This window comes from Anomalospiza imberbis, unplaced genomic scaffold (assembly GCF_031753505.1).
Source record: "Anomalospiza imberbis isolate Cuckoo-Finch-1a 21T00152 unplaced genomic scaffold, ASM3175350v1 scaffold_1105, whole genome shotgun sequence".
NCBI lineage: Eukaryota > Metazoa > Chordata > Aves > Passeriformes > Viduidae > Anomalospiza > Anomalospiza imberbis.
This window is the reverse complement of record NW_027099497.1, coordinates 1,846-25,321: the sequence shown is the minus strand read 5'-3', so window position 1 is coordinate 25,321 and position 23,476 is coordinate 1,846. Positions and strand designations below refer to the sequence as shown.

At 48.2% G+C, this 23,476-nt stretch overlaps 1 protein-coding gene across 1 annotated transcript; it reads left to right on the top strand.

Annotated features, from left to right (window-relative positions):
• Window positions 1-464: 464 nt before the first annotated feature.
• Window positions 465-22,815, top strand: STARD7 (StAR related lipid transfer domain containing 7; the record flags this gene model as incomplete). The annotated part of the gene is made up of 6 exons (XM_068177835.1): window positions 465-787; window positions 5,965-6,104; window positions 7,441-7,490; window positions 11,635-11,745; window positions 16,271-16,353; window positions 22,584-22,815. Coding segments are annotated over exons 1-6 (684 nt in total), but the record flags the coding sequence as incomplete, so codon positions are not given.
• Between the last annotated feature and the right edge of the window lie 661 nt (window positions 22,816-23,476).

The following is a 23,476-nucleotide window of genomic DNA, read 5'->3' as shown; positions in this document are numbered from 1 at the left end:
CCCCGCCTCCCCGCTGTCCCCCTATCGGCCGCGCCGGCGGAGGGGCGGGGCTTCCTGCCCGCCACAGCCAATCGCAGCGCAGCGCACGCACCAATAGGAGCGCGGCAACCGAGCGCGGGGCTACCGGAGCCGCCCGCGGGGCAACCGGCGGCGCCACCCCGAAGCCCCAAGGAATCGCCGTGACCCCAAAGCCCCCGCAGGCCCCCAAACCCCAAATCGCGCCTCAAAAACCCCGCAGGCCTCACAGCGGGCCCGTGGGGGCGTGGCCTCGCTCAAGCCCCGCCCATCGCCTCGTCTCCCCGCCGCCCAGGGCGGGGCTTCACCCGCTCCAGCCAATCAGCGCGGGGGGCGGGGCGCGGCGCCGGCCAATAGCGGCGCGGCGGCGCGCGGTGATGACGCGGGCGGAGCGCGACGCGCGGCGCGGCGGGGCCGGCATGTGGCGGCCGCTGGCCGCGCTCGCCGCCCGCGGCGCCTCCGCTGCCACCGGCGGCGCCTCCCCCGGCCCCGCGCCGCTGCCGCCGCCGCTGCCGGCGCTGCTCGCCCGCCACTGCGGCTGCGGGAGGGCGCGGCGGGGCCGGCAGCGCGGCGGGCCCGGCGACGCGGCCGGCGGAGGAAGCGGGAGAGGAAACGGGAGCGGCACCGGGAGCGGCGGGTCCGGGCGCGGCCGCTGGGGAGGGTCCCGGGGCCGCGGAGGGCTGGCGGCGCCGCGGGGCGCGCTGATGGCCGCGCTCGGTACCGGCGCCTTCGTGTGGGACGGGCAGCGCATCGAGGAGGAGGAGCTGAGGCGGTGAGCGGAGCGACACCGGGAGTAACGGCGGGAATAACGGCGGGGATAACGGCGGGGATAACGGCGGGGAGAACGGGAATAACGGCGGGGATAACACCGGGAATAACGGGAATAACGGCGGGAATAACAGCGGGAATAACGGGAATAACGGCGGGGATAACACCGGGAATAACGGCGGGGATAACGGGAATAACGGCGGGGATAACACCGGGAATAACGGTGGGATACTGGCGGGAATAACGGGAATAACGGCGGGGATAATGGGAATAACGGCAGGGATAACGGGAATAACAGCGGGGATAACACCGGGAATAACGGCAAAAATAACGGGAACAATTGCAGGAATAACACCGGGAATAACGGGAATAGTGGCGGGAATAACATTGGGAATAACACCGGGAATAACGGCAGGAATAACGGGAATAACACTGGGAATAACACCAGAAATAACGGCGGCAAAAACACCGGGAATAACGGGGATAATGGCGGGAATGACACCGGGAATAACGGCAGGGATAACGGGAACAATTGCGGGAATAACACTGGGAATAACACCGGGAATTACGGCAGGAATAACGGGAATAACACCGGGAATAACAGGAATAAAACCGGCAATAACAGCAGGTATAATACCGGGAATTATGGCAGGAATAACGGGAGTAATGGCGGGAATAACGGGAATAATGGCAGGAATTACGGGAATAACACCGGGAATAACGGCAGGAATAACACCGGAAATAACACCGGGAATAACGGGAATAGTGGTGGGAATAACATTGGGAATAACACCGGGAATAACGGGAATAAAACCGGCAGTAACGGCAGGAATAGCACCGGGAATAACACCAGGAGTAGCACCAGGAATAACGGGAATAACACCGGGAATAACGGGAATAGTGGCGGGAATAACATTGGGAATAACACCGGGAATAACGGGAATAACACCGGCAATAACGGCAGGAATAGCATCGGGAATAACACCAGGAGTAACACCGGGAATAACGGGAATAACACTGGGAATAACACCAGAAATAACGGCGGCAAAAACACCGGGAATAACGGCGGGAATAGCACCGGAAATAACACCGGGAATAACGGGAATAGTGGCAGGAATAACATTGGGAATAACACCGGGAATAACGGGAATAAAACCGGCAATAACGGCAGGAATAGCACCGGGAGTAACGGCAGGAATAACGGGAATAACACTGGGAATAACGGCGGGAATAATGGCGGGAATTACGGGAATAATGGCGGGAATAACACCGGGAATAATGGCAGGAATAATGGGAATTATGGTGGGAATAACACCGGGAATAACGGGAATAACACCGGCAATAACGGCAGGAATAACGGGAATAATGGCGGGAATAATGGGAATAATGGTGGGAATAACACCGGGAATAACGTCAGGAATAACGGGAATAATGGCGGGAATAGCACCGGGAATAACGGCAGCAATAACGGGAATAGTAAGGGCGAGAACAACACTGGGAATAATGGGAATTATGGTTGGAATAACACCGGGAATAACGGGAATAACACCGGCAATAACGGCAGGAATAGCACCGGGAATAACGGGAATAACAACGGGAATAACACCAGGAATAACGGCGGGAATAAGGGGGATAACACCGGGAAAACACCGGGAATAACGGGAATAACACCAGCAATAATGGCAGAAATAACACCGGGAATAATGGCAGGAATAACGGGAATAACACTGGGAATAACGGCGGGAATAATGGCGGGAATTACGGGAATAATGGCGGGAATAACACCGGGAATAATGGCAGGAATAATGGGAATAATGGTGGGAATAACACCGGGAATAATGGCGGGAATAACGGGAATTATGGTGGGAATAACGGGAATAATGGCAGGAATAATGGGAATTATGGTGGGAATAACACCGGGAATAACGGGAATAACACCGGCAATAACGGCAGGAATAGCACCGGGAATAACGGGAATAACACCGGGAATAACACCAGGAATAACGGAGGGAATAAGGGGGATAACACCGGGAAAACACCGGGAATAACGGGAATAACACCAGCAATAATGGCAGAAATAACACCGGGAATAACGGCAGGAAAAACGGGAATAATGGCGGGAATAACGGGAATAATGGCGGGAATAACACCGGGAATAACGTCAGGAATAACGGGAATAATGGTGGGAATAACACCGGGAATAACACCGGGAATAACGGGAATAACACCAGCAATAACGGCAGAAATAACACCGGGAATAATGGCAGGAATAACGGGAATAATGGCGGGAATAACGGGAATAATGGCGGGAATAACGGGAATAATGGCGGGAATAACACCGGGAATAATGGCAGGAATAACGGGAATAATGGCGGGAATAACACAGGGAATAATGGAGGGAATAACGGCAGGAATAACGGGAATAATGGCGGGAATAACGGGAGTAAGGGCGAGAATAACACCAGGAATAACGGCAGGAATAACGGGAATAACGTCCGGAATAACGGGAATAATGGCGGGAATAATGGGAATAATGGCAGGAATAACACCGGGAATAATGGCGGGAATAACGGGAATAATGGCGGGAATAACGGGAATAATGGCGGGAATAGCACCGGGAATAACGTCAGGAATAACGGGAATAGTAAGGGCGAGAACAACACCGGGAATAATGGGAATTATGGTTGGAATAACACCGGGAATAACGGGAATAACACCGGCAATAACGGCAGGAATAGCACCGGGAATAACGGGAATAACAACGGGAATAACACCAGGAATAACGGCGGGAATAAGGGGGATAACACCGGGAAAACACCGGGAATAACGGGAATAACACCAGCAATAATGGCAGAAATAACACCGGGAATAATGGCAGGAATAACGGGAATAACACTGGGAATAACGGCGGGAATAATGGCGGGAATTACGGGAATAATGGCGGGAATAACACCGGGAATAATGGCAGGAATAATGGGAATAATGGTGGGAATAACACCGGGAATAATGGCGGGAATAACGGGAATTATGGTGGGAATAACGGGAATAATGGCAGGAATAATGGGAATTATGGTGGGAATAACACCGGGAATAACGGGAATAACACCGGCAATAACGGCAGGAATAACACCGGGAATAACGGGAATAACACCGGGAATAACACCAGGAATAACGGAGGGAATAAGGGGGATAACACCGGGAAAACACCGGGAATAACGGGAATAACACCAGCAATAATGGCAGAAATAACACCGGGAATAACGGCAGGAAAAACGGGAATAATGGCGGGAATAACGGGAATAATGGCGGGAATAACACCGGGAATAACGTCAGGAATAACGGGAATAATGGTGGGAATAACACCGGGAATAACACCGGGAATAACGGGAATAACACCAGCAATAACGGCAGAAATAACACCGGGAATAATGGCAGGAATAACGGGAATAATGGCGGGAATAACGGGAATAATGGCGGGAATAACGGGAATAATGGCGGGAATAACACCGGGAATAATGGCAGGAATAACGGGAATAATGGCGGGAATAACACAGGGAATAATGGAGGGAATAACGGCAGGAATAACGGGAATAATGGCGGGAATAACGGGAGTAAGGGCGAGAATAACACCAGGAATAACGGCAGGAATAACGGGAATAACGTCCGGAATAACGGGAATAATGGCGGGAATAATGGGAATAATGGCAGGAATAACACCGGGAATAATGGCGGGAATAACGGGAATAATGGCGGGAATAACGGGAATAATGGCGGGAATAATGGGAGTAATGGCGGGAATAGCACCGGGAATAACGGCAGCAATAACGGGAATAAAAATAAAATCCGGGAATTTCCCATCCCAATCCCATAAAATCCCATAAAATCCGGGAATTTCCCCCAGCCCGTCACCGGTGGGAATTTCCCATCCCAATCCAATGAAAATCGGGAATTTCCCATCCCAATCCCATAAAAATCCGGGAATTTCCCCCCCCCAATCCCATAAAAATCCGGGAATTTTCCCCCCCAATCCTATGAAAATCCGGGAATTTCCCATCCCAATCCCATGAAAATCCGGGAATTTTCCCCCCCAATCCTATGAAAATCCGGGAATTTTCCCCCCCAATCCTATGAAAATCCGGGAATTTCCCATCCCAATCCCATAAAAATCCGGGAATTTCCCATCCCAATCCCATCAAAATCCGGGAATTTCCCATCCCAATCCCATAAAAATCCAGGAATTTCCCATCCCAATCCAATCAAAATCGGGAATTTCCCACCCCAATCCCATAAAAATCCAGGAATTTCCCATCCCAATCCCATAAAATCCGGGAATTTTCCCCTGCCCGTCACCGGTGGGAATTTCCCATCCCAATCCCATGAAAATCCGGGAATTTCCCCAGCCCGTCACTGGTGGGAATTTCCCATCCCAATCCCAACAAAATTGGGAATTTCCCATCCCAATCCCATCAAAATCCGGGAATTTCCCCCCCCCAATCCCATAAAAATCCGGGAATTTCCCCCGCCCGTCACCGGTGGGAATTTCCCATCCCAATCCCATAAAAATCCGGGAATTTCCCCCTGCCCGTCACCGGTGGGAATTTCCCATCCCAATCCAATCAAAATCAGGAATTTCCCATCCCAATCCAATCAAAATCGGGAATTTCCCATCCCAATCCCATAAAAATCCGGGAATTTCCCCCCCCAATCCCATAAAATCCGGGAATTTCCCCCTGCCCGTCACCGGTGGGAATTTCCAATCCCATGAAAATCTGGGAATTTCCCCAGCCCGTCACCGGTGGGAATTTCCCATCCCAATCCCAACAAAATTGGGAATTTCCCATCCCAATCCAATGAAAATTGGGAATTTCCCATGCCAATCCCATGAAAATTCAGAATTTCCCATCCCAATCCCATAAAAAGTCGGGAATTTCCCCCAGCCCCATCACAGGTGGGAATTTCCCACCCCAATCCAATGAAAATTGGGAATTTCCCATCCCAATCCAATGAAAATTGGGAATTTCCCATCCCAACCCCATTAAAAAATGGGGATTTCCCATCCCAATCCCATCAAAATTGGGAATTTCCCACCCCAATCCCATAAAAATCCGGGAATTTCCCCCTCCAATCCCATAAAAATCCGGGAATTTCCCCCGCCCGTCACCGGTGGGAATTTCCTCGCAGGTCGGCGCAGGAGCTGCAGCAGTTGGAGAATCCCGAGGAATTCCCGGAGCAGGAGCGGGGCTGGGAGCCGGTGCTGGAGCGGGAGCGCTTCCGCCTCTGGCGCCGCCCCATCCCGGGCTCCGCGCTCTTCCAGTACCGAGGTACGGAACTCCCGATTCCCAAAATTCCCAAAATTCCCAAAATTCCCAAATTCCAAAATCCCCAAATTCCCAAAATCCCCAATTCCCAATTCCCAAAATTCCCAAATCCCAAAATTCCCAAAATCCCAAAATTCCCAAATTCCCCAATTCCTGAATTCCCCAATTCCCAAAATCCCCAATTCCCAAAATTCCCAAAATCCCCAATTCCCAAAATCCCCAATTCCCAAAATGCCAAAATTCCCAAATTCCCCAATTCCCAAAATTCCCCAAATTCCCAAAATCCCCAATTCCCAAAATTCCCAAAATCCCCAATTCCCAAAACCCCAATTCCCAAAATTCCCAAATTCCCCAATTCCCAATTCCTCAATTCCCCAATTCCCCAAACCCCAAAATCCCCAATTCCCCAATTCCCAAAATTCCCAAACCCCAAAATCCCCAATTCCCAAAATCCCAAAATCCCCAATTCCCAAAATCCCCAATTCCCAAAATCCCCAATTCCCAAAATTCCCAAAATCCCCAATTCCCAGAATCCCCAATTCCCAAAATTCCAAAATCCCAAAATCCCAAAATTCCAAAATCCCAAAATCCCAAAATTCCAAAATCCCAAAATTCCCAAAATCCCAAAATCCCCAACTCCCAAAATTCCAAAATTCCCAAATTTCCCAATTCCTGAATTCCCAAATTTCCAAAATCCCCAATTCCCAAAATTCCCAAAATCCCAATTCCCAAAATCCCCAATTCCCAAAATTCCAAAATCCCCAAATTCCCAAAATCCCAAAATTCCCAAATTCCCCAATTCCCAATTCCCCAATTTCCAAAATTCCCAAAATCCCCAATTCCCAATTCCTCAATTCCCCAATTCCCAAAACCCCAAAATCCCCAATTCCCCAATTCCCAAAATTCCCAAATTCCCCAATTCCCCAATTCCTGAGTTCCCAAATTCCCCAATTCCCAAAATTCCCAAAATCCCCAAAATCCCAAATTCCACAATTCCCAAAATCCCAAAAATCCCAAAATTCCCAAAATTCCCAATTCCTGAATTCCCAAAATTCCCAAAATTCCTGAGTTCCCAAAATTCCTGAGTTCCCAAAGTCCCTGAAAGTCCCAATTCTTGAATTCCCAAAATTCCCAAATTCCCAATTCCCAAAATCCCCAATTCCCAAAATTCCCCAAATCCCCAAAATCCCCAAAATCCCGAATTCCCAAAATTCCCAATTCCCAAAATTCCCAAAATCCCAAATTCCCAATTCCTGAATTCCCAAAATTCCGGAATTTTTGGGATTTTGGGAATTTTGGGAATTTTTGGGATTTGCTGATTTTTGGGATTTTCCCGCAGTTTTCGGCTCCTACACCGACGTCACTCCCCGGCAATTCTTCAACGTCCAGGTGAGCAGAATTCCCAAAATTCCCAAAAATTCCATAAAAATTCCCAAAAATTCCTAAAAAAAATCCCAAAAGTCAAAAAAATCCCCCAAGATTCCAAAAAAATTCCTAAAATTTCCCAAGAAATTCTTCAAAAATTCCCAAGAAATTCCCCAAAAATTCCTAAAATTCCCAAAAAATTCCCAAAAAATCCCCAAAAATTCCCCCAAAATATTCCCAAAAATTCCAAAAAAATTCTTAAAAATCCTCAGAATTCCCAAAAATCCCCAAAAGTCTCCCAAAATTCACAAAAATCCCAAAAAATTACTCAGAAATTCCCCAAAAATCCCAAAAAATTCCCAAAAATTCCCCAAAATTTCCCCCAAAATCCCAAAAATTCCACCGAAATTCCCCAAAATTCCAAAAAAATTCCTAAAATTTCACAAAAATTCCAATAAAATTCCTCCAAAAAAATCCCCAAAAATTCCCGAAAAATTCCCCAAAATTCCCAAAAAATTCCCCAAAAATCCCAAAAAATTCCCCAAAATTCCACAAAAATCCCCAAAAATTCCCAAGAATTCCCAAGAATTTCCCCAAAAATCCCAAAAATTCCGCCAAAATTCCCAAAATTCCAAAAAAAATCCTAAAAATCCACAAAAATTCCCCGAAATTCCCCAAAATTCCCCAAAATATTCCCCAAAATTCCCAAAAAATTCCTAAGAAACCTCAAAATTCCCAAAAATCCCCAAAATTCTCCCAAAATTCACAAAAATCCCAAAAAATTCCCCAGAAATTCCCCAAAAATCCCGAAAAATTCCCAAGAATTTCCCCAAAAATCCCAAACTTTCCGCCAAAATTCCCAAAAAATTCCTAAAAATTCCCAAAAATTCCAAAAAAATTCCCAAAAAAATCCCAAAAATACCCAAAAATTATGCCAAAATTCCAAAAAAAATCCTAAAAGTTCACAAAAATTCCAAAAATAATCCAAAAATTCCCCCAAAAATTCCCAAAAATTCCAAAAAATTTCCTAACAAACCTCAAAATTCCCAAAAATCCCCAAATTTTCCCCAAAAATCCCAAAAATTCCCAAAATTTCCCCAAAATTTCCCAAAAATCCCAAAAATTCCGCCAAAATTCCGCTAAAATTCCTAAAAACTCACAAAAATTCCAAAAAAATTCCCAAAAAAATCCCCAAAAATTCCCCCAAAATATTCTCCGAAAATTCCAAAAAAATTCCTAAAAATCCTCAAAATTCCCAAAAATTCTCCCAAAATTCTTCCAAAATTCCCCAAAAATTCCCAAAATTCCCAAAAATTCCTCCAAAATCCCGGAAAATTCCCAAAAATTCCCCAAAATTTCCCCAAAAATTCCGCCAAAATTCCCAAAATTCCAAAAAAATTCCTAAAAATTCACAGAAATTCCAAAAAAATTCCCAAAAACCCCCAAAACTTCCCCCAAAATATCCCAAATAATTCCAAAAAAATTCCTAACAAACCTCAAAATTCCCAAAAATCCCAAAAATTCTCCCAAAATTCACGAAAATCCCCAAAAATTCCCCAAAAATTCCCCAAAATTCCTCCAAAATCCTGGAAAATTCCCAAAAATCCCCAAGAATTTCCCCAAAAATCCCAAAAATTCCGCCAAAATTCCAAAAAAATTTCCTAAAAATCCACAAAAATTCCAAAAAAATTCCGGATTTTTCCCATCCAATTTTTCCCGGAATTCCAGGATTTTTCCATCCCCATTTTTCCCGGAATTCCGGGATTTTCCCATCCCATTTTTCCCAGAATTCCAGGATTTTTCCATCCCATTTTTCCCGGAATTCCGGGATTTTTTCCATCCCATTTTTCCCAGAATTCCGGGATTTTCCCATCCCATTTTTCCCAGAATTCCAGGATTTTTTTTCCCGGGATTTTCCCGGAATTCCGGGATTTATTCCCCGTTTTTCCCCCCGGAATTCCAGGATTATTCCCAGATTTTTTCCCAATCCCTTTTCCCTGAATTCCGGGTTTTTTTTCCCTGGGTTTTTCCCCCAGAATTCCGGGATTCATTCCCTGATTTTTTTCCCCCGGAATTCCGGGATTTTTTCCTGATTTTTCCCCCCGGAATTCCGGGATTTATTCCCCGTTTTCCCCTGGAATTGTGGGATTTTTTCCCCCTGGAATTCCGGGATTTATTCCCGTTTTTTCCCCCGGAATTCCGGGATTTTTCCCCCCCGGAATTCCGGGATTTATTCCCCGTTTTTTCCCCCGGAATTCCGGGATTTTTTCTCCTCGGAATTCCGGGATTTATTCCCGTTTTTCCCCGGAATTCCGGGATTTATTCCGGGATTTATTCCTGTTTTTTCCTGGAATTCCGGGATTTTTTCCCAATCCCTTTTCCCGGAATTCCAGGATTTTTTTCCCCCCCGTATTTCCCGGAATTCCGGGATTTATCCCCATTTTCTCCCGGAATTCCGGGATTTTTTCCCCCCGGAATTCCGGGATTTATTCCCGTTTTTCCCCCGGAATTCCGGGATTTATTCCCCGTTTTTTCCCGGAATTCTGGGATTTATTCCCTGATCTTTTCCCCCCGGAATTCCGGGATTTATTCCCGTTTTTTCCCGGAATTCCGGGATTTATTCCCGTTTTTCCCCCTGGAATTCCGGGATTTTTTCCCCCCGGAATTCCGGGATTTATTCCCGTTTTTTCCCCCAGAATTCCGGGATTTATTCCCTGATTTTTTCCCCCCGGAATTCCGGGATTTATTCCCTGATTTTTCCCCGGGATTTTCCCGGAATTCCGGGATTTATTCCCGTTTTTTTCCCGGAATTCCGGGATTTATTCCCGTTTTTCCCCCTGGAATTCCGGGATTTTTTCCCCCCGGAATTCCGGGATTTATTCCCGTTTTTCCCCGGAATTCCGGGATTTATTCCCGTTTTTTCCCGGAATTCCGGGATTTATTCCGGGATTTTTCCCCCTGGAATTCCGGGATTTTTTCCCCCCGGAGTTCCGGGATTTATTCCCGTTTTTTCCCGGAATTCCGGGATTTTTTCCCCCTGGAATTCCGGGATTTATTCCCGTTTTTCCCCTGGAATTCCGGGATTTTTTCCCCCCGGAATTCCGGGATTTTTTCCCCCCGGAATTCCGGGATTTATTCCCGTTTTTTTCCCCTGGAATTCCGGGATTTTTTCCTCTGGAATTCCGGGATTTATTCCCGTTTTCCCCGGAATTCCGGGATTTATTCCCCGTTTTCCTCCGGAATTCCGGGATTTTTTTCCCCTGGGATTTTCCTGGAATTCCGGGATTTATTCCCCATTTTCCCCCCGGAATTCCGGGATTTATTCCCGTTTTTTCCCGGAATTCCGGGATTTATTCCCTGATTTTTTCCCCCCGGAATTCCGGGATTTATTCCCGTTTTTCCCCGGAATTCCGGGATTTTTTCCCCCCGGAATTCTGGGATTTATTCCCGTTTTTTCCCCCGGAATTCCGGGATTTTTTTCCCCTGTGTTTTTCCCCCAGAATTCCGGGATTTATTCCCCGTTTTCCTCCGGAATTCCGGGATTTATTCCGGGATTTATTCCTGTTTTTTCCTGGAATTCCGGGATTTATTCCCCCCGGAATTCCGGGATTTATTCCCGTTTTTTCCCCCGGAATTCCAGGATTTTTTCCCCCAGAATTCTGGGATTTATTCCCGTTTTTTCCCCCGGAATTCCGGGATTTTTTTCCCCTGTGTTTTTCCCCCAGAATTCCGGGATTTATTCCCCGTTTTCCTCCGGAATTCCGGGATTTATTCCGGGATTTATTCCTGTTTTTTCCTGGAATTCCGGGATTTTTTCCCCCCCAGAATTCCGGGATTTATTCCCGTTTTTTCCCCCGGAATTCCGGGATTTATTCCCCCCGGAATTCCGGGATTTATTCCCGTTTTTTCCCCGGAATTCCGGGATTTATTCCCGTTTTTTCCCCCGGAATTCCGGGATTTATTCCCCCCGGAATTCCGGGATTTATTCCCGTTTTCCCCCTGGAATTCCGGGATTTTTTCCCTGATTTTTTCCCAATCCCTTTTCCCCCAGAATTCCGGGATTTTTTTCCCCGGAATTCCGGGATTTATTCCCGTTTTCCCCCTGGAATTCCGGGATTTATTCTGGGATTTATTCCCGTTTTTCCCGGAATTCCGGGCTGTTCCCCAGCTGGACACCGAGTACCGTAAGCAGTGGGACTCGCTGGTGCTGAAGCTCGACGTCGTGGAGCGCGACCCGGCCACCGGATCCGAGGTGATCCACTGGGTCACCCAGTTCCCGGTGAGCGATTGGGGATCGGGATCCGGGATCTGGGAATTGGGATTTGGGATCCGAGGGGATCCACTGGGTCACACAATTCCCGGTGAGCCCTTGGGGATCGGGATCGGGAATCGGGAATTGGGATCTGGGAATTGGGATTTGGGATCTAAGGGGATCCACTGGGTCACCCAGTTCCCGGTGAGCGATTTGGGATCGGGATCTGGGATCTGGGAATTGGGATCTGGGAATTGGGATTTGGGAATTGGGATCCAGGGGGATCCACTGGGTCACCCAGTTCCCGGTGAGCCCTCGGGGATCGGGATCCGGGATCTGGGGTTTGGGATCTGGGAATTGGGATCTGGGGATTGGGATCTGGGGTTTGGGATCTGGGAATTGGGATCTGAGGGGATCCACTGGGTCACCCCGTTCCCGGTGAGAGCCTCAGGATTGGGATCTGGGATCGGGAATCGGGATCTGGGAATCGGGATCTGGGATTGCGATTTGGGATTAGGGATCCGAGGGGATCCACTGGGTCACCCAGTTCCCAGTGAGCCATCGGGGTTCAGGATTTGGGATTTGGGATTTTGGATTGGGAATTGGCATCTGGGATCCGAGGTGATCCACTGGGTCACCCAGTTCCCGGTGAGAGCCTCAGGATTGGGATCTGGGATCGGGAATCGGGATCTGGGGATTGGGATCCGAGGGGAACCACTGGGTTACCCCGTTCTCGGTGAGAGCCTCAGGATTGGGATCCGGGAATTGGGATCTAGGATCTGGGATTGGGATTTGGGATTTGGGATCCGAGGGGATCCACTGGGTCACCCAGTTCCCGGTGAGCGATTGGGGATTGGGATCCGGAATCAGGATCTGGGAATTGGGGATTTGGGATCCGAGGGGATCCACTGGGTCACCCAGTTCCCGGTGAGCGATTGGGGATCGGGATCTGGGATCTGGGGTTTGGGATCTGGGAATTGGGATCTGAGGGGATCCACTGGGTCACCCAGTTCCCGGTGAGTGATTGGGGATCGGGATCCGGGATCTGGGAATTGGGAGTTTGGGATCCGAGGGGATCCACTGGGTCACCCAGTTCCCGGTGAGCGATTGGGGATTGGGATCTGGGATCTGGGATTGGGATCCGAGGGGATCCACTGGGTCACCCAGTTCCCGGTGAGACATCAGGGATTGGGATCTGGGATTTGGGATTTGGGATCCGAGGGGATCCACTGGGTCACCCAGTTCCCGGTGAGACATCAGGGATTGGGATCTGGGAATTGGGATCTGGGATCCGAGGGGATCCACTGGGTCACCCAGTTCCCGGTGAGACATCAGGGATTGGGATCTGGGATTTGGGAATTGGGATCCGAGGGGATCCACTGGGTCACCCAGTTCCCGGTGAGCGATTGGGAGTCGGGATCTGGGAATTGGGATCTGGGATCCGAGGGGATCCACTGGGTCACCCAGTTCCCGGTGAGCCCTCGGGGATCGGGATCCGGGATCTGGGAATTGGGATTTGGGAATTGGGATCCGAGGGGATCCACTGGGTCACCCAGTTCCTGGTGAGACGTTCGGGATCTGGGATCAGGGATTGGGATCTGGGATTGGGACGGGAACCGGGGATCGAGATCTGGATTTGGGCTTTGGGATCAGGGCCCGGGACCTGGGATCCGGGTTCGGAACTTGGGATCTGGACGGGAATCGGGGATCGAGGCGTGGATTCGGGGTTGGGATCCGGGCTCGGATTTGGGATCTGACGTCGGGATGAGAATTGGGGATCGAGTTCTGGCTTTGGGGTTGGGATCTGGGGTCAGGGTGGGAATGGGGGATCTGGGATTGGGATCTGGTTTGGGATCTGGGATCTGATGGCGGGATGAGAATTGGGGATCGAGATCCGGGTTGGGGGTTGGGGTTGGGATCTGCTTTGGGATTGGGGATCGGGGACTGGGATCGGGATCAGGGATCTGGTCTGGGATCAGGGACCAGAGGTGGGGTTGGGGATCTGGAATGGGGATCTGGGACAGGGATCAGGAATCTGCTTTGGGGATCTGGGTTTGGGATTTGGTTTGAGATCGGGGATTGGGGACAGAGATCGGGGATTGGGATCTGGTTTGGGATCTGGGATCTGCTTTGGCATCTGGGTTTGGGATCGGGCATCGGGGACTGGGATCTGGGTTGGGGATCTGGTTGGGGATCGGGGATCTGGTTTGGGATTTGGTTTGAGATCGGGGATCGGGGATGGGGATCTGGGATTGGGATCTGGTTTGGGATCTGGGATTCAGTCAGGGATCTGGGATCTGGGTTTGGGATCGGGGATCAGGATGGGAATTAGGGATCTGGTTGGGGATCTGGGTTTGGGATTTGGTTTGACATCGGGGATCGGGGACTGGGATCTGGTTTGGGACCTGGGACGGGGATTTGGGATCTGGTTGGGGATCTGGGATCTGGTTTGGGATTTGGTTTGAGATCAGGGATCGGGGATGGGGATCGGGGATTGGGATCTGGTTTGGGATCTAGTTTGGGATCTGGGACCTGGTTTGGGATTTGGTTTGAGATCGGGGATCTGGGACAGGGATCTGGGACGGGGATCTGAGATGGGGATCTGGAATCCTGTCAGGGATCAGGGATCTGGGTTTGGGATTTGGTTTGAGATCAAGAGTTGGGGATGGGGATCTGGGACAGGGATCCGGTCGGGGATCTGGGCTCTGGTTTGGGACCTGGGACGGGGATCTGGAATCCAGTCAGGGATCTGGGATCTGGTTTGGGATTTGGTTTGAGATCAGGGGTCGGGGATGGGGATCAGGGACAGGGATCCGGTCGGGGATCGGGGATCCGGTCAGGTATCTGGGATCTGGGTTTGGGATTTGGTTTGAGATCAGGGATCGGGGATGGGGATCAGGGATTGGGATCTGGTTTGGGGATCTGGGATCTGGTTTGGGATCTGGGATCTGGTTTGGGATTTGGTTTGAGATCGGGGATTGGGGATTGGGATCTGGGTCTGGGATCCGCTTGGGGATCTGGGATCTGGGTTTGGGATTTGGTTTGAGATCAGGGGTCGGGGACTGGGATCTGGGACAGGGATCTGAGATGAGGATCTGGAATCCAGTCAGGGATCTGGGATCTGGTTTGGGATTTGGTTTGAGATCGGGGATCGGGGATGGGGATCAGGGATTGGGATCTGGTCTGGGATCCACTCGGGGATCTGGGATCTGGTTTGGGACCTGGGACTGGGATCTGGTTTGGGATTTGGTTTGAGATGGGGGATTGGGGATGGGGTTCGGGTTTGGGATCTGGTTTGGGACCTGGGATCTGGTTTGGGATTTGGTTTGAGATCAGGGGTCGGGGATGGGGATCAGGGATTGGGATCTGGTCGGGGATCAGGAATTGGGATCTGGTTTGGGATCTGGGTTTGGGATTTGGTTTGAGGTTGGGGATCAGGGATTGGGATCTGGGTTTGGGATCTGGGATCTGGTTTGGGATTTGGTTTGAAATCGGGGATTGGGATTGGGATCTGATTTGGGATCCGGTTTGGGATCTGGGATCTGGGTTTGGGATTTGGTTTGAGATGGGGGTCGGGGATGGGGATCGGGTCTGGGATCCGCTGGGGGATCAGGGATCTGGTTTGGGACCTGAGACTGGGATCTGGGTTTGGGATTTGGTTTGAGATCGGGGATCGGGGATTGGGATCTGGTTTGGGATCCGGTTTGGGATCTGGGATCTGGTTTGGGATTTGGTTTGAGATGGGGGTCGGGGACGGGGATCGGGTCTGGGGTCCGCTGGGGGATCAGGGATCTGGATGGGGATCTGGGATCTGGTTTGGGATTTGGTTTGAGATCGGGGGTCGGGGATTGGGATCTCGTTTGGGACCTGGGATCTGATTTGGGACCTGGGATCTGGTTTGGGATTTGGTTTGAGATCAGGGGTCAGGGATGGGGATCAAGGATTGGGATCTGGTCTGGGATCCGGTTGGGGATCAGGGATCTGGATGGGGATCTGGGATCCGGTTTGGAACCTGGGACTGTGATCTGGTTTGGGATTTGGTTTGAGATTGGGGTCGGGGATTGGGATCTGGTTTGGGATCTGGGATCTGGTTTGGGATTTGGTTTGAGATGGGGATTGGGGATTGGGATCAGGGATTGGGATCAGGGACAGGGATCTGGGATGGGGATCCGGAATCCTGTCAGGGATCTGGGATCTGGTTTGGGATTTGGTTTGAGATCAGGGGTCGGGGACGGGGATCAGGGATTGGGATCTGGTCTGGGATCCACTCGGGGATCGGGGATCTGGTTTGGTATTTGGTTTGAGATCGGGGATCAGGGATTGGGATCTGGTCTGGGAACCGCTTGGGGACCTGGGATCTGGTTTGGGATTTGGGTTTGGGATTTGGTTTGAGATCAGGGGTTGGGGATGGGGGTCAGGGATTGGGATCCGGTTTGGGACCTGGGATCTGGTTTGGGATTTGGTTTGAGATGGGGGTCGGGGACGGGGATCGGGTCTGGGATCCGCTGGGGGATCCGGGATCCGCGCGGCGAGCGTCTCCCTTGTCCCGCAGTACCCGATGTACTCCCGCGATTACGTCTACGTGCGGCGCTACAGCGTCGACCCCGAGCGCAAGCTGATGGTGCTGGTGTCCCGGTGCGGCTCCCCGGAAATCCCACCGGATTCCCCAAAAAATCCCACCGGATTCCCGAAAAAATCCTCCCAGGAATTCCCAAAAATCCTCCCTGGAATTCCCAGAAAAATCCCACCGGATTCCCGAAAAAATCCCACCGGATTCCCAAAAAAATCCCAAAGAATTCCCAAAAAAAACCCACCGGGAATTCCCAAAAATATCCCCGGGAATTCCCAAAAAAATCCCACCAGGAATTCCCAAAAAAATCCCACCGGATTCCCGAAAATCCCCCTGGAATTCCCAAAAAATCCCACAAAATTCCCAAAAATCCTCCCTGGAATTCCCAAAAATCCTCCCTGGAATTCCCAAAAATCCTCCCAGGAATTCCCAAAAAAATCCCACAAAATTCCCGAAAATCCCCCCGGGGATTCCCAAAAAAATCCCACCGGATTCCCTAAAAATCCTCCCTGGAATTCCCAAAAATCCCCCCTGGAATTCCCAAAAAAATCCCACCGGATTCCCAAAAAAATCCCACCGGATTCCTAAAAAAATCCCACCGGATTCCCGAAAATCCTCCCAGGAATTCCCGAAAAAATCCCACCGGATTCCCAAAAAAATCCCACCAGATTCCCAAAAAAATCCCACCGGGAATTCCAAAAAAATCCCACCGGATTCCCTAAAAAATCCCACCGGATTCCCTAAAAATCCTCCCTGGAATTCCCAAAAATTCCCCCTGGAATTCCCAAAAAAATCCCACGGGATTCCCGAAAAAATCCCACAGAATTCCCAAAAATCCTCCCTGGAATTCCCAAAAATTCCTCCTGGAATTCCCAAAAAAATCCCACGGGATTCCCAAAAAAATCCCACCGGATTCCCTAAAAAATCCCATCGGATTCCCGAAAATCCCCCCAGGGATTCCCAAAAAAATCCCACCAGACTCGCAAAAATCCTCCCCAGAATTCCCAAAAATCCTCTCTGGAATTCCCAAAAAAATCCCACCGGATTCCCAAAAAAATCCTCCCAGGAATTCCCAAAAATCCTCCTGGAATTCCCGAAAAAATCCCCCCGGGAATTCCCAAAAAAATCCCACCGGATTCCCGAAAAAATCCCACCGGATTCCCAAAAAAATCCCACGAGATTCCCTAAAAATCCTCCCTGGAATTCCCAAAAAAATCCCACCGGATTCCCAAAAAACCTCCCTGGAATTCCCAGAAAAATCCAACGGGATTCCCTAAAATCCCCCCGGGGATTCCCAAAAAAATCCCACCGGATTCCCAAAAAAATCCCACCGGATTCCCAAAAAAATCCCACCGGATTCCCAAAAAAATCCCACCGGATTCCCAAAAAAATCCCACCGGATTCCTAAAAAAATCCCACCGGATTCCCAAAAATCCCCGATGGAATTCCCAAAAAAATTCCACAGGATTCCCAAAAAAATCCCACCGGGAAATCCCAAAAAAATCCCACGAGATTCCCTAAAAATCCTCCCTGGAATTTCCAAAAATCCCCCCTGGAATTCCCAAAAAATCGCCACTGAAATTCCCAAAAATCCTCCCTGGAATTCCCAAAATCCTCCCAGGAATTCCCAAAAAAAACCCACTGGATTCCCAAAAAAATCCCACAAAATTCCCAAAAAAATCCCACCGGATTCCCAAAAAAATCCCACAGAATTCCCAAAAAAATCCCACCGGATTCCCAAAAATCCTCCCTGGAATTCCCAAAAAAATCCCACCGGATTCCCAAAAAAATCCCACAGGATTCCCGAAAATCCCACTGGGAATTCCCAAAAAAATTCCACAGGATTCCCAAAAAAATTCCACAGGATTCCCAAAAAAATCCCACAGGATTCCCGAAAAAATCCCACCGGATTCCCTAAAAATCCTCCCAGGAATTCCCAAAAAAATCCCACCTGATTCCCTAAAAAATCCCATCGGATTCCCGAAAATCCCCCCGGGAATTCCCAAAAAATCCCACCGGATTCCCGAAATAATCCCACAGAATTCCTAAAAAAATCCCACAGAATTCCCAAAAAAATCTCACCGGATTCCTAAAAAAATCCCACCGGATTCCCGAAAATCCCCCCGGGAATTCCCAGAAAAATCCCACCGGGAATTCCGAAAAAAGTCCCACAGGATTCCCAAAAAAATCCTCCCAGGGATTCCCAAAAAAATCCCACCGGATTCCCAAAAATCCTCCCTGGAATTCCCAAAAATCCTTTCAGAATTCCCAAAAATTCCTCCCTGGAATTCCCAAAAATCCTCCCTGGAATTCAAAAAAAAAAATCCCACAGAATTCCCAAAATTCCCCCCTGGAATTCCCATAAAAATCCCACCGGATTCCCAAAAAAATCCCACCGGGAATTCCAAAAAATCCCTTGCAGAATTCCCAAAAATCCCCCCAGGAATTCCCAAAAATCCCCCCTGGAATTCCCAAAAATCCTCCCCAGAATTTCCAAAAAATCCCTCCAGAATTCCCAAAAAATCGCCACTGAAATTCCCAAAAATCCTCCCTGGAATTCCCAAAAATCCTCCCTGGAATTCCCAAAAAAAACCCCACTGGATTCCCAAAAAAATCCCACCGGATTCCCAAAAAAATCCCCCCGGGAATTCCCAAAAAAATCCCACCGGGAATTCCCAAAAAAATCCCCCCGGGAATTCCCAAAAAAATCCCACCGGGAATTCCCAAAAAAATCCCACAGGATTCCCGAAAAAATCCCACCGGATTCCCTAAAAATCCTCCCAGGAATTCCCAAAAAAATCCCACCTGATTCCCTAAAAAATCCCATCGGATTCCCGAAAATCCCCCCGGGAATTCCCAAAAAAATCCCACCGGATTCCCGAAATAATCCCACAGAATTCCTAAAAAAATCCCACAGAATTCCCAAAAAAATCTCACCAGATTCCTAAAAAAATCCCACCGGATTCCCGAAAATCCCCCCGGGAATTCCCAGAAAAATCCCACCGGGAATTCCGAAAAAAGTCCCACAGGATTCCCAAAAAAATCCTCCCAGGGATTCCCAAAAAAATCCCACCGGATTCCCAAAAATCCTCCCTGGAATTCCCAGAAAAATCCTGTAGGATTCCCTAAAAATCCCTCCAGGAATTCCCAAAAAAATCCCACCGGGAATTCCCAAAAAACCCTCTTAGGAATTCCCAAAAATCCCCCCGGGAATTCCCAAAAAAATCCCACCGGATTCCTAAAAAAATCCCACCGGGAATTCCCAAAAAAATCCCACCGGATTCCCAAAAAATCCCTCCAGAATTCCCAAAAAATCGCCACCGAAATTCCCAAAAATCCCAAAATTCTCCCAGGAATTCCCAAAAATCCTCCCTGGAATTCCCAAAAATCCCCCCTGGAATTCCCAAAAATCCCGCCAGAATTACCAAAAAATCCCGGATGATTCCAGGATCATTCCGGGATCATTTTGGGATCATTCCGGGATATTTTTTGGGAAATTTTGGGGATGATTCCGGGATAATTATGGAATATTTTGGGATCATTTTGGGATCATTCCAGGATCATTCCAAGATAATTTTGGGATCATTCTGAGATCATTCGGGGATCATTCTGGGATAATTCCAGGATAATTTTGGGATCATTCCGGGATAATTTTGGGATTTTTTTTTTGGGATCATTTTGGGATCATTCCGGGGATCATTTGGGGATATTTGGGGATCATTCCAGGATAATTTTGGGATCATTCCGGGATAATTTTTGGGATCATTTTGGGATCATTCCGGGATCATTTGGGGATAATTCCAGGATCATTCCGGGATCATTTTGGGTTATTTTTGGGATCATTTTGGGGTCATTCGGGAATCATTCTGGGATAATTTTGAGATCATTCTGGGATCATTTTGGGATCATTTTGGGATCATATGGGGATCATTCTGGGATAATTCCAGGATATTTTTGGGATCATTCCGGGATAATTTTGGGGATTATTTTGGGATCATTCCGAGATCATTCAGGGATAATTCCAGGATATTTTTGGGATCATTCGGGGATAATTTTGGGATATTTGGGGATCATTTTGGGATCATTCCAGGATCATTCTGGGATCATTTTGGGATCATTCCGGGATAATTTTGGGATCATTCTGCGATAATTGCGGGATAATTTTGGGATCATTCCGGGGATCATTCCAGGATCATTTTGGGATAATTCCAGGCTATTTTTGGGATCATTCCGGGATAATTTTTGGGATCATTCCGGGATAATTCCGGGATCATTCCAGGATATTTTTGGGATCATTCCGGGATAATTTTGGGATATTTTTGGGATCATTCCGGGATCATTCCAGGATCATTCCAGGATATTTTTGGGATCATTCAGGGGATCATTACGGGATAATTTTGGGATATTTGGGGATCTTTTTGGGATCATTCCGGGATATTTTTGGGAAATTTTGGGGATCAATTTGGGATCATTCCAGGATATTTTTGGGATCATTTTGGGATCATTCCGGGATCATTTGGGGATAATTTTGGGATCATTCCGGGATAATTTTGGGAAATTTTGGGGATCTTTTTGGGATCATTCAGGGATAATTCCAGGATTTTTTTGGGATCATTCGGGGATAATTTTGGGATAGTTTGGGGATAATTTTGGGATAATTCCAGGCTATTTTTGGGATCATTCCGGGATAATTTTTGGGATCATTCCAGGATAATTTTGGGATATTTTGGGGATCATTTTGGGATCATTCTGGGATAATTTTGGTGATCATTTTGGACTCATTCTGGGATCATTCCGGGATAATTTTGGGAAATTTTGGGGATCTTTTTGGGATCATTCCGGGATCATTTTGGGATCCTTCTGGGATCCTTCTGGGATCATTCCAGGATAATTTTGGGATATTTGGGGATCTTTTTGGGATCATTCCGGGATCATTTTGGGATAGTTTGGGGATCATTTTGGGATAATTCCAGGATATTTCTGGGATCATTTTGGGATCATTCCGGGGATCATTGGGGGATAATTTTGGGATATTTGGGGATCATTTTTGGGATTATTCCAGGATAATTCCAGGATATTTTTGGGATCATTCCGGGATAATTTTGGGGATTATTTTGGGATAATTCCGAGATAATTCGGGGATAATTCCAGGATCATTTTGGGATCGTTCCAGGATAATTTTGGGATATTTTTGGGATCATTTTGGGATCATTCCGGGGATCATTGGGGGATAATTTGGGGATCTTTTTGGGATCATTTTGGAATCATTCCGGGATAATTTTGGGATATTTGGGGATCTTTTTGGGATCATTCCGGGATATTTTTGGGAAATTTTGGGGATCATTTTGGGATAATTCCAGGATATTTCTGGGATCATTTTGGGATCATTCCGGGGATCATTGGGGGATAATTTTGGGATATTTGGGGATCTTTTTGGGATCATTCCAGGATAATTTTGGGATCATTCTGGGATAATTCCGGGATAATTGTGGGATAGTTTGGGGATCATTTTTGGTCTCATTCCAGGATAATTCCAGGATATTTTTGGGATTATTCCGGGATAATTTTGGGGATTATTTTGGGATCATTCCGAGATCATTCAGGGATAATTCCAGGATCATTTTGGGATCATTCGGGGATAATTTTGGGATATTTGGGGATCATTTTGGGATAATTCCAGGATATTTTTGGGATCATTTTGGGATCATTCCGGGATAATTTTTGGGATCATTCCAGGGATCATTCCGGGATAATTTTGGGATATTTTGGGGATCATTCCGGGATCATTCCGGGATCATTTGGGGATAATTCCAGGATCATTCTGGGATCATTTTGGGATCATTCCGGGATAATTTTGGGATCATTCCGGGATCATTTTGGGATCATTCCAGGATAATTTTGGGATAGTTTGGGGATTATTTTGGGATCATTCGGGGAACGTTCCAGGATATTTTTGGGATCATTCTGGGATAATTTTGGGATCATTGGGGGATCATTCCGGGATCATTTTGGGGATCATTTTGGACTCATTCCGGGATAATTTTGGGATCATTTTGGGATCATTCTGGGGATCATTTTGGGATCATTCCGGGATCATTTTGGGATCATTCCGGGATCATTTTGGGGATCATTTTGGACTCATTCCGGGATAATTTTGGGATCATTTTGGGATCATTTTGGGATCATTCCGGGGATCATTGGGGGATAATTTTGGGATCATTCGGGGATAATTTTGGGGATCATTCCGGGATCATTTTGGGATCATTTTGGGACCATTCCGGGCGGATTCCGGCAGGGCCGTGGAGCACCCCGGCGTTCCCGAGCAGCCGGAGCACGTCCGCGTGCGCAGCTACGAATCGCACATGGTGATCCGGCCCCACCGCGGCTTCGACGAGGTCAGCGCCGAAAATCCCCGGAAATCCCGGAAAAGCCTGTGGGAAACGGGGGAAAATCGGGGAAATTCCGGGAAAATATGGGGGAATTCCGGGAAAATCCCCAAAAATCCCGGAAAAACCTGCGGGAAACGGGCGAAAATCGGGGAAATTCCGGGAAAAATCTGGGGGAAACGGGGGAAAATCGGGGAAATTCCAGAAAAATACGGGGGAATTCCCGGAAAATGCCGGAAAAATCTGCGGGAAACAGGGAAAAATCGGGAAAAATCTAGAAAAATCTGGGGGAAACGGGGAAAAATCGGGGAAATTCCGGGAAAATACGGGGGAATTCCGGGAAAATCCCCAAAAATCCCGGAAAAATCTGCGGGAAACGGGGCAAAATCGGGGAAATTCCGGGAAAATCCCGGAAAAATCTGGGGGAAACGGGGGTAAATCGGGGAAATTCCGGGATAATACGAGGGAAATCCAGGAAAATCCCAGAAAAATCTGGGGGAAATGGGGAAAAATCGGGGAAATTCTAGAAAAAGCTGGGGGAAATCGGGGAAATTCCGGGAAAATACAGGGAAAATACGGGGGAATTCCGGGAAAATCCCGAAAAAATCGGGGAAATTACGGAAAAATACGGGGGAATTCTGGGAAAATCCAGGAAAAATCTGCGGGAAACGGGCAAAAATCGGGGAAATTCCGGGATAATACGAGGGAATTCTGGGAAAATCCCGGAAAAAATATGGGGAAATGGGGAAAAAATTGGGAAAATTCTAGAAAAATCTGGGGGAAACGGGGGAAATCGGGGAAA